This window comes from Salvelinus sp. IW2-2015, linkage group LG28 (assembly GCF_002910315.2).
Source record: "Salvelinus sp. IW2-2015 linkage group LG28, ASM291031v2, whole genome shotgun sequence".
In the NCBI taxonomy this organism is placed as follows: domain Eukaryota; kingdom Metazoa; phylum Chordata; class Actinopteri; order Salmoniformes; family Salmonidae; genus Salvelinus; species Salvelinus sp. IW2-2015.
Window position 1 is genome coordinate 14,335,777 of NC_036868.1, and position 12,740 is coordinate 14,348,516.

Consider the following 12,740-nt stretch of genomic DNA (forward strand, 5'->3'; position numbering starts at 1 on the left):
ACTCTGACACTGTCACTGTGAAGACGCTCCGAGTCATCAGGTTCACATTGTTGTCAGCAAATGACCATCCCTTGAGTACAGTGATTGTTTCTCTTGAGGAATCATTCAATGTGGGATACCTACTACCTTCTGAAAAAATTCAAATTAGAAGGACTGGGCTGTGAAATGTTATTTTGAACCCTCCTCCAGCACCACCCACGGCTCAGTCTCAGGCAACACCTAGAGTAATTGGTATCAATTAGGCCCAGACCAGATGTGGCTATTGGCTAATGAAGGTAGTGTTTGCTGAAGTGGAAAAGCCATCCGTCCAGTTCCCCTCAGTGTAGTGGAAATGAGCAGAGGAGGCTAAGAGGCTCTATTCTCTAAGATGGAAGAGGAGAACAGGGCCTCTTGGCAGACTCTCCATCCAGTCCATATAGTTTGGGCCCACAGCAGCACAACCATATGATTTAACTAATAGTAGCTAACCTAGCTCTGTGAAATGACTTGGGTTTGGAGTATACTGCAATTTCCTGACTAATAGGTTTGTTTATGTGTGTGGCCTTGAGTTGATTGGGAGACCAAAATTACGTGTTATACAGAAATGTTAGAACAAATGACTATTTTGATTGAGAAGCAGATTCAGATGGGGTCATGATCACGTATGAACTCAGAGGGAAATTACACCTAGAAACCAATGACAAGAGGTTGACGAGGTTGATTTTGTAGTATCTGTAATAACCCCACATAGATGCATCTGGACTGCAGAGACCCAGCTATAGAAATGTGTTGATATGACTGGATTGACTCTGGCTGCTGTTTTGGTCTTCTCTATTCCCATCACATTGAATTTTTAATTCCGTATTCTTGCTGTAAACCTGTTTTTATATTTGTACTGTTTGATTGTCTTGTAAGTGATTTATCCAATTCACTTGCGTACAGGTTAGATAAGATTACAGGGAACTTATCCTGACTGACTTCCATGTATCTATGCTGAACTCCTCCCAGACAAAATTGTATATCAGACAATGTGGATTTTTCATGTCGTAGACAAGGCAATTATCCAAGCCTAGTCATGTCATTAATCAAATGATATTCCTGGAATGTAAAGTCTACAGGCGATGGGGTTGTATATATTTTCCCAGTGATCAAAACGACCACATTGGTTATTATGGAGGCATGACTAATCGCAGTAATTGGTATATTTTCCTTCATTATAATTTACATTTTTATGTTAGATTCAAACAAGGAGCATCTCTTGTAAGTCATTGTATGAACCACACTGATGTAGTCTGTCGCATACTCGCCACTGGTGCTCTCTAACTCTGGAAGTCATTACAACTGACATGAAAGAATGATTTATCGTTATATAACAAAACTGCATTTGCTTCGCTGTGGTCCCTTTTTGTGCTGAAAATATGTTTCCATACCACAAATACATCATTCAAACTTTTAAAGTGGACCCAAATTGCATCAGTATGAATAAATATACTGTATTTGTGTGCTTGTGTGTACTGCATGTGTAAGACTGTACTATAAGACGATACCTAGTATGTCTCCATCTTAACTGTGATTTACAGGGAGTCTTACGTCCGTGGAGGATGGTGGCGATGGAAGTTCCGTAACGTCCTGCCAGTTGCCCTGCTATGGATGTCCCTGCAAAGACAAGGTACGGAGTATGATTTAACTATTGGCATTGATTGTGTTTTCTTATGTTTAGAACAGTATGAATCATTAAATAAAAAAAGACAAATGGATATTAATTGATCGTTTCATTGTTATACTGTATGCCATTGCTTTCTCTCAACATTGCCCTTCTTTCGTTCTCTTTCATTCATGTCATTTTTCTGTTTCATTGATTGTGCTTGTTGCAACCTCTGCTTTCTCATGTCTGTGTTTCAGTTAACACTAGCACTTATTGATTTACATATGCACATTCAGAATGATTGAACACCTGAAAGCGATTGTTGTCCTAAGTACAATAGTTTGATATCAAAGTAGGCCTACTTGATCAGTCTTTGGCAAGTGGAACTACTCTCTGGTCAGAAATATTGGTGTTACCTTTTTATAATCTGTGATTTTGGGATAACTGATGGAAGATATAATGAAGAACAAGGCCGTCTTGATAGCTGAACAAGTGATGGCTTACAGTCCATCAGAAATATATGTAGCAGTCAGTACCAGTGATGGATAAATGCAGTCAGTGTGCAGAACTGGATAGAATCACTTAAACAGCRATGACAAGCCATTTTCTATTTACCACCACCAGGTAATCACGAGAGGGGAATTCAAATGTGTTTCATTACACCAACAGACTCYGAAACAGGGTGAATGTTTCCCAAATTGCATCAAGCAAATCATTTCTTACTGACTTTGCTTTAGTGAGTGCATTTCCATTTTTCGTTGTGTGCCATTTTTGACAGCAAAAAGACAAACACATTAAACAAGCACACGGAACCAAAAAACGTCCCATTTTTATAATGTCGCCCAAGGGTGCCGTTGGACRTTCTGCTAAGAGAGTTTTTAGGCTCAGCATGTGTTGTATGTACTGGGCTAATGTGTTTACCACAGGAACTAACCGTCTTGAAGCCAGGAAAAGGCCTCCACTCTGGTCCAGTTCATTCTTCATAAAGCTCACACTATTTCTCTCACCTAGGAGTTATAACATTGCACGTTTTGTGCATGTTCTATGCTTAACTTCATGTTGTAGTAAGCCTGACTGACTGACTGTTCTATTTTATGCTGTTATGTAACTGATACATGTTATGTTAGTTTATTTAGAAAGCATAGTCTTTTTTTCTTTGTGACATGCCATAGCTGGCTGTGTTGGTTGGTATTGGCAGGCAGACCTGAAGCAGAAACATGTATAGTTTTGGCTGGTGTTCAGAAAAGGCTTGGATCATAGGAGATTCAGTGCTGGGAAACTGGGCATTTTTTAAGTGTATTTAGTGCCAGAGAGAGAATCAACAGAGTAATCTCACACTCTCATAAAAAGATTCTCATAAAATGCTGCCCCATTTTGACAATTAACAATAGAGCTTCTTATCACAAGAAAGAGGGCAGGTATGATTATGAATCACTGAGTAGAATATTGAGATTGCAGGAGTGTCAATACAGGACATTAGAAGGGGAATCCTCTTTACTCAGACATGTCAACATCTTCTGATTAAATCCACTTGGGTATGTGGCACCACAGAGCAGAAAACTCCCATTTCTGCTATGTTTTTATTGTGATAGGACACTTCTTCCAACCACAAATGAACAGAATGTCAATCTTGCCCCCATCAATTTCCATTCCACAAAAATATAATATAGGGGCAAGATTGACATTCTGTTCATTTGTGGTTGGAAGAAGCGTCCTATCACAATAAAAACACAACAGAAATGGGAGTTTTCTGCTCTGTGGTGCCACAGATTCCCCTTCTAATGTCCTGTATTGACACTCCTGCAATCTCAATCTTCTACTCAGTAATTCATAAGCATACCTATTATGATCTAGTGTTACGCAGGGAGCAGCTTTGACACTGTCATAACATGTGTAGTTGGGTTCCTAGTGATGAGCCATGGTCTCAGCAGACCTTTGGAAATAAATAAAAATACCTTGGCAGAGCTGTTCCGTCCTCCGCCATGTTCCAGCAGCATAACTAGGGCTGCTACGGTGACTGTATTACCACCACACTGGCGGTCACGAGTCATGATGGCAGTCAAATTCGGCGTGACCATTTAGCCACAGTAATTAGGCTTCTCCAAGCTCTGATGCGGCTGATGGTCATTAGTAGCCTACCAAAATTGCTAATTGCCTGGTACTCAGCACTCCATTGTCCCTCTACTCACTCTGACATCAACAATATTAGCCTATCGCTTGTGAATGATATATTATCACTTGTGAATGATGCCCAGTGTAAGGCAAGAAACAGCGCATGCCTTTTTTTGTAACTTTTTCAAATTCACACATCTCATGTAGCCTAGCCCATAGGCCTATATGTTTTGATAAGGTTTGTATCACAACTAAAGTGGCCAAATAAAATTAAAATTAAGCACATTAATCTGCTTTAAAATGGGTGCAGAGCCTAACTGGCATACATACGCAGCGAGTGAGTTTCAAGTTTGGGGAAGATCATTTTCACCATTAAAAATGCATTTGTGGTCACTTTTTTGAGAATTGTGTTTTCCTGCTAATGGAACATTCGCGCTTATAGCCTACTGCCGTGTGCGCATTGCTGCGCTTATGTGAAGAAATAGCTGAATAGTTTATCAACATTTTAAGCAAAGGGTTCTGATCTGTTGTATCAGGCTCATTGCTCAAAACAGTGTTTTTTTATGCTAGTGGTTGTATTTATTTGGGATCTATCGCGTCCCACAACTGTCCCAGACTATGATTGGAATATTTATTTCTCACACAGAATAAAATAGGTCAACTTTTGTACTATGGGGGATAGTAGATTGACAGAGGCTAGTGCTTTTGCTGTTAGTTAAGCCTACTCATCTTGTTGGCTGACGGAAAGTAAATGTTGACAGTTATTCCAATATCTTCAATATGCGCCTCAGACTTGGATAAGGATGCATGCAGTTGTATCCCAGATGTGTCTGTCTTCACTTAGCCTGTGAAAAAGACCCGATCATTTGATGGAGAGCCATGTGAGTGAGAGGTGCTTCGGCAAGCAGCCAGGAGAAGGTAATTCTAATTGTTATATTCAGCCCAAGGGCACAACGGCCACTGGCCGCAAAAGGCATGGATTGTTTATGGGGCATTACGGCAACACAAAGGGGATGCAGCCGGGAAATTGGAGGCATTATCAATTGCTTGTAAAATTGTGAATGAGAGACTGATGAAGTGTGTGCAGTCTGTGCAAAAAAAACAAAGCAGAGCTCATGCTATTCATACAGCTGTTTTCAAATCATCATTAAAGCCGCATCATGCAGCCTTAGAATGTATTAAAAATCAAAACATATAGCCCAACGTTTGTAGAACAACAAAAGTTACATAACTCTAAATGAAGTATATAGGAGTATCTGTTTCTTTGTTAACCGCTCAGCACAGAATAGCCACATGTGCACACTCCCTCAAATCGTTTATAGAAAATATCCTTTCTATTTTATTCAGCTATGTTCAATTGTATTATTCATACTATAAAATAATGCCACCTAATTCTAAGCGAGTCTTGTCTGCTAAATGAACTAGTGTAGCCCACAGCCATATGGCATAGTTAGATCAGGGCCTAACATAAGGACAACTCAGAGTATGCTAATCTGATCTGAAATAGACTACATTTTCTTCATATCATGTTTCTTTAAAGCTGTTTAAAATAAATAATGGATTTATTGTGATKTGTAGGCTATATTACATGGATTTATTAGACTTTTTAAAATGTAGATGTTCTTAAGGTCTGCATCAGTGGCTTGTAGGCTATGCGTGGAAGCCAGGAGATGCTAAATGTGTTTATGTTAATTAACGGTATATTACCATGAGACCAGCAGTTATTTTCTTGACAATCACCAGCTGACAACATTTTATGACTGCCACAGCCCTAAGCAAAACTCCTGTCTGTTAAAAGATGGGGTCATATGCGATTAAACTGCATGGGTCATCACAAGCCCCCCAACCCCCCTCCCTTGCCTTCCCTCCTCTCCCCTCCTAAGGTATAGCACTTAATTAGCCCTCTCATGAAAACAGGGGTGGGGCAGATACCAGCTGAGATACAGCTAGCTGGTGAGCTGCCAAGAGACCAGGAGGGGGCTGCTTGAAAGCAGTAATCTGGAGGATTAAACCTTCTCAGAGGTCCTCTATCTGAAATAATCMATTTTTAGGCGGTGGGGGTATCAGTTATTGTTTAAACCCCTTTCTTCCCCTCTTTTGTATCTGGCATTCCATCCCCTGGCACCATCCCACCGCAGCCTGCCCTGCCGCCTCTCAAAGGAGCTTTCTGATCAATCCCTGTTTTTAAGGCACTCTCTTCACTGGCACACTTCACATTTTCAGTCGTGCTACAGTAACAACAATGTGTGAATTTCATTACAAGTCGGCGTCTTGAGGTTTATACAGCAACAATGGGGTTTTGTGTTCTTATGTTAGTGTGTCCTTCAAAACTTTTAATCACAGAAATATACAGTTTTCCATCTCTTTGACAGTTAAACGTATACACATGTTGCTCTTTTTCAACACTACTGTACACAGTCACTTTTTGTAACCCACAATCATTGAACACATTGMCAGTCAACTTCCCAGGAGTTGCTGAAGCCAGTTATTCAACATGTAATATCATATGTAATTGGCAGAAATTAGTTACAGTGATTATGTGTATTATCTTAAAATGAGATACTTCGATGTGGGTCTAAGTGTGGTGCATGCGTGTGGCCATACCAATGATGTACAGTGAGCTCCAAATCTATTGGGACAGTGAAATAACATGATTACGGATAATCCTGAATGAATTGTGAATAACGTTGTGTGAGAAAGTTACAGAGGCATGTCACCCCGCCCCCCCCCCGTCTTATTGTAATGGTGAGAGGTTAGCATGTCTTGGTATGATTATTAAACAATTCATTCAGGACTATCTGTAAAAATCGGTAGCATCCATGTTAGCTCCCGAGTGGTGCAGTGGTCTAAGGCACTGCATCTCTCAGTGCAAAGAGGCGCCATTACAGTCCCTGGTTTGAATCCAGGCTGTATCACATTCGGCTGTGATTGGGAGTCCATAGGGCGGCGCACAATTGGCCCAGCGTCATCCGGGTTTGGCCTGGGTAGGCGGTCATTGTAAATAAGAATTTGTTCTGAACTGACTTGCCTAGTTAAATAAAGGTAAAATAAAAGAATAATGTAGAAGTGTTTAGAAACGTATAATATTCTTATTTACAATAAAGTGACTCTAAAATGACACCATTCATTTTTTACGATTATTTTCTATTGGGCACAAAATAATCTGATACACAGCCAAACAAACAGAAAATGCATCCAACAAGTTTGTAGTCATAAGCAGTGTTCCCTCATAACTGCTAAAATGTGCGCGTGCTCCTCCTAGACTGTTGCGCAGAAGAAATACCACAGGCTGGGCAGAGACGCAAGAGATTGAACTTCACCGAGTTCGCCCCATTAGTTTTCACTATATAGATCATCGTTTTTTCTGTGATTGAATCAACATTATATCCGCCCCATTTCAATGCAACAAACCAAAAACAARTCAAGCTTTGCAAGATTGAGTCTGTGGCTTTGTTGTAGGCAGAGCCAGAGAGCAACGGAGTAGAATTCTATTTGTGGGGGTAGCCCACGAGCGGTCAGATCAGAGCGCAGAGCCACGCTTGTACTCATTTCTTGATATTCTTTGCTAGTTAGCGAGTTATTAGCCCAGTTATTGATACGTAGATGTCAGCAATGGGGAGTGCTTCCTACAAGAGCACAAATCGTGTATGCTACATTTCAATCTGTCTTTGAAAACCCAATCAGTTAAAAAGCATATATCATAATTAAAGGAGCAGTGTTGTATTTTGAGACAGGCTTGAATATGCAAATAATCCAATAGGCAGAGAGGGTGGCCTACATTGTCGAATTCTCTGCAATGGTGGAAAAGTACCCAATTGTCATACTTGAGTAAAAGTAAAGATACCTTAATAGAAAATGACTAAAGTAAAAGTGAAAGTCACCCAGTAAAAACCTATTTGAGTAAAAGTTTTTAAGTATTTGGTTTTAAATGTAGTTAAGTATCAAAAGTAAATGTAATTTCTAAAATATACTTAAGTATCAAAAGTACAAGTAAATGTATAAGTCATTTCTAATTTCTTATATTAAGCAAACCAGACGGCACCATTTTCTTGTTTTTTATTTTATTTACGGATAGCCAGGGGTATGCTCCAACAGATCAGAGGCAGTAGGGATGACCAGCGATGTTCTCTTGATAAGTGTGTGAATTAGACCATTTTCCTTTCCCGCTAAGCATTCAAAATGTAATGACTACTTTTGGGTGTCAGGGAAAAAGTACTCTATTTTCTTTAGGAATGTAGTGAAGTAAAAGTTGTCAAAAATATAAATAGTAAAGTACAGATACTCAAAAAAACTACTTAAGTAGTACTTTCAAGTATTTTTACTTAAGTACTTTACACCACTGATTCTCTGTATGGTAATAATAATTAATTGTATTTTGCAAAGTGGTTTCTTGCATCATACAACACAATGCAATTTACAGTCACCTATTTGGCCCATGGTGTTACAGACCACATAAAAAATCATTAATTAATGTCTAGCCCTTCATCATGTAAAAACATTTTCAAAAGTCTCATTCAATGTAGGCCTTCATTGAACACGACATATAGGCTAATGTAGGCTATATCTTAAAAATCAAAACCTATTTCCATGTGAAAATGTTGGGATTTGCGCCATTGGTTTTGTTGGGAGGCCTACATTATGCTATAGCCACAATAGCCTATTGGCTGCTGTCTAAAACTGTAAGGGTACAGCCTCAGTGTTAACTGTAAACGCGTGCTGGAAGTTGTACAAAATTCCACTCACAAGTTTCCACTCACAAGACCTAAAATTTGCTCAGTACCCCAAAAAAGTTGAGGGAACATTGGTTACAAGCTTGATGTAGTCATTACATGCTAGGAATGTGGTACCAAATTCTAAACTTTTTACTATTTTAATATCATATAAATGAATTTGTCCCAATACTTTTGGTTCCCTAAAATGGGGGGACTGTGTACAAAAAGTGCTGTAATTTCTAAACGGTTCACCTGATATGCATGAAAATACCCCCAAATTAAAGCTGTCAGTCTGCACTTTAACCTCACAGCCATTGTATCATTTCAAAGTGCTGGATTATAGAGCCAAAACAACAAAAGTCCAAATGACAAATTACTGTCCAAATGCTTTTGGAGCTCACTGTAAAGTATATAAACCCATTGGTGTGTGTGTGTGTGTCCTCTGCACCATGTGAGTGCAGGGTGGTTCAGTACACAGGGGGCTGGTCAGGCCCATGGCAGCGGTCAGGGCTTAGTGCGTCTCAGAGGGATGTGAACAGGGACATACAAACTGAGTAAACATCATTTGGCATGTTGTTTTTCCTCTTGCGCACCACACACACACCACACCAGTGGCTGACAGCATCACACACACACACGTCTGTAAAACAGCAGGGTATTCCAGTAGCATGATTCCGTCCAATAGTGATTTCACTCTCCTTTGCAAAACAGACCCAGTCCAGTTGTCAAACGTTGATCCCATTACTTGTTTATTTAAATCCTGACCATGAAGGGAGTTTGTTCATGCTGTTGTTTTTTCTCTGGACCCTGCCAAATATTATATGAAATTGCCACCATTTTGTTGGGAGGGATTCTTGTTGACTCCGCTAAATGGTAACCACAGCAGCACAACCACAGTTCTGTTGGTATGCAAATGCTGAGGCATCACCCTTGTTGTTGTCTAATGTATCTCAATGTCGTGGAAGTGAAACGGCGATGGACTGACTATCTGGACATCCAGTCACACACTCCAACATGTGTTCACATTTTCAAAACCATGATTTAATAACATGGAGTGTCTGTTTTGCATTAGCTCTGTTAATTCCTTATAATTCATGTTCAGGGTCTATTCTCATAACATGGAAAAAGGGAACAAAACATGTTCAGAGTGGATCAAGGTAACATATTTTATGTAAAAACACTGTGTTAGAACTCCTTACTGGTCACAGATTCAGGAAAGATTCAGACTTTCCAATGTGCTAAGTAGTCAATTTAGGAACAAAGGGTAATAAAACAAATGACCTTTATTCTTTGCAGTAGTGCTCATTCCAAGACCGTCCAAAATCAGTATTTTGATGTTTACACACATTGCTTTTCTAATTCAGTCTTATTTTAATCTTATTCAAGTGCTAGCATGACATGCGGAAAGAAATCAAACTAATACTGCATGTCAAATGTATTATTAAAGTGGGATCATTCTCATTGGCCGGGCTCCTATTACATAGAAATGTATGCGTACAAACTTTTAAAAACGTATTTAGATACTGACAGGTCCAGTTGCTTTGTGCAATTGGAACCACAGCGAATACCAACGCCTACATTCTGAGAGTAAATTTGCTAGGATACATCATTGATAATTGTTGGATTAAATGCTTGTGGGAGTTAAGACAGACATTTACATTGAAATGGGTTTTTGTTTGGTTTACCAAAAAGATAATGGAATTTCATAGGGTTTAGAAATTAGAATGGAGAATTAATACTTGTCATGACAATGGTGTTCTCTAAACAATTACCTGCAGACACTGAGCACACTTTTGTTATGGCAAGTAATAAAAAAATACAGCTCTGCCACCAATGATGCTTAAAAACTCAGTTGTTTCTCCTTCGATCAATCTAGAAACCCGACCACAACTCCTGAGCTCACAAGTGCGCACCATTGTAGCCTTAATTCCCTTTTGACATGTCTCCTATCAATGGTTATCATGGTCATCATTTGCGTTGGAGTTACTTCCTCACCAGTGTTTGCTCAGAGCCTCTCACCGTTCCTTTTGTCTCCGTTTTTCTCATTGTAAAACCATACATATGTAGGATCTTAATTTGATCACCCTGTGGCAGGATAACTTTTCTGCAACGCAGGACATTTAAAACGTGTAGTGTATTTGAGATTTAAAAAGGCTTCTAAAGTTTGTAATTTCCACTTAGAAATTTCAAACTTGATTTTCACTTATGAAAAATGTATCAACCGTTACAAAAATGTCCATTAATTATAATCCACATAATAATAMAAATTTCCTCTTGTTACAGGATTATTTTCCTGCTGTAGGAGACTGGCTCAGATTAAGATTCTACATCTGTATCACATCACAACACCCAACGTCCTCCCTCGTATTTCTCTCTGTTTGCACATAGATGGTAAATCACTAATGATTCTGACTGGTTAAAAGAAGATACCCAGTCACTCTTTTACACCACGTACCTTATATTTGACCACTTGTTGACCTGGGGTGTAGAAATGTTCTCTGTGTCTTTTATGGGACTGGGCTATGGCCCTGATAAATCCTAGAGGCAACTGAGAGGGGCTGTCGCTCACTCTGCGTTTCATCCTCCACTCAGACACTCTGGTGCTGTGCACTGAAACCAGGGCACAGCACCAGTGTGCCACAGTCAATTATGTCTAGGCCATTAATTGGACTGTTTGGTAATCCCTTACATCAATAAGAGTATAATAGCTTTCACTTGGAGTACTATAACTGTATCAATCTATGTTTATTTTGAATAGAAGTGTGGCTGTTACTTTTTGATGGATTTTTAAAAAGACAAGTGGATAATGTGTGCAGTTAGCTTCATATTTAGATGACAGGTGATGTGGCATGTGATTGAGTGCAGCCTGAATAGAAGACAGTGCTGGTGGGATGTGTGCAGTGGTGGAAAAAGTACCCAATTATCATACTCTAGTAAAAGTAAAGATATCTTAATACAACATGACTCAAGTAAAAGTGAAAGTCACCCAGTAAAATACTACTTAAATAGAAGTCTAAAAGTATTTGGTTTTAAATATACTAAAGTATAAAAAGTAAAAGTATAAATCATTTCAAATTCCTTATTTTAAGCACATTTACCGATAGCCAGGGGCACACTCAGACATCATTTACAAACAAAGCATGTGTATTTAGTGAGTCCACCAGATCAGACACAGTAGGGATGACCAGGGATGTTCTCTTGTTAAGTGTGTGAATTGGACCATTTTCCTGTCCTGCTAAGCATTGAAAATATAACAAGTACTTTTGGGTGTTAGGGAAAATGTATAGAGTAAAAAGTACATAATTGTCTTTAGGAATGTAGTGAAGTAAAAGTTGTAAAAATATATATAAATAGTAAAGTACAGATACCCCCAAAAAACTGCTTAAGTAGTACTTAAGKWAWWWWTWMCTTAAGTACTTTCCACCACTGGATGTTTGACCTTTAAATTGTACACTGTCTCTTTATAAACGTTCAAGTTTGTGATGAGGACATGCAACAGATCAGTCATTCATACATTGCTATGATCATTGATCTCCTGAAGAAGATATCGCTTTTCCTTTCTTTCTGTTCCCCCAAATGTTTGGATATACTTGTAAAGTTACCAGGTTGTTAGCTAACTAGCCAATGAGGTAACATGACAGAACAAGGTGTAAACAAATGGTTAACGACGTGTGAGTAGTTTTAGAACGGCCCATGACATGGTTTTTGAAAGTAAAATGCAGTCCTGGCTATCCGCTATAGGAATATAAAAATGTTGCTCCGGTAATATTGGTCAGATCGGTTGACCTGGTTGGGCTAGAAGCAAACCATTTCCGTTGTTATAATGGTGCAATCTTGAAGCTATCGAATCTGCACTCTTTTTTTCTTTAGGGCACAAGGAAACAAATGTACAGCGAACCTTATCATTACAACAATAATTATCTGAAAACTCCTGGTTGCACAGCAAAATATTTCATTGCATATGCTACCAAATTGGTCGCACTTTAGAGCCCTGAATATGTATGATAATGCTTGAGACTCATGTTGCTGGCAGTAATAGTTTTTTCTTTGACTGGGCCTCACATACAGTGCATTCTGAAAGTATTCAGACCCATTCACTTTTTCCACATTTTGTTACAGTACAGCCTTATTCTAAAATTGATTAAATTAATTTATTTCCTCATCTATCAACATACAATAACCCATAAGGACAAAGCGAAAACAGGTTTTTAGAAATGTTTCCAAATGTATAAAAAGATTAAAAACAGAAAGGCCTTATTTACATAAGTATTCAGACCCTTTGCTATGAGACT

At 38.9% G+C, this 12,740-nt stretch overlaps 1 protein-coding gene across 9 annotated transcripts in view; it reads left to right on the forward strand.

The window, feature by feature from the left end:
* adgrg6 (adhesion G protein-coupled receptor G6) overlaps nt 1–12,740 on the forward strand; it is a 53,430-nt gene that overhangs the window by 2,758 nt on the left and 37,932 nt on the right. For all 9 annotated transcript variants that reach the window (XM_070435870.1, XM_070435873.1, XM_023973924.2 and 6 more), the window contains exon 2: nt 1,560–1,648. In XM_070435870.1, the coding sequence (XP_070291971.1) occupies nt 1,560–1,648 (89 nt within the window). The remainder of the gene's footprint in view (nt 1–1,559; nt 1,649–12,740) is intronic.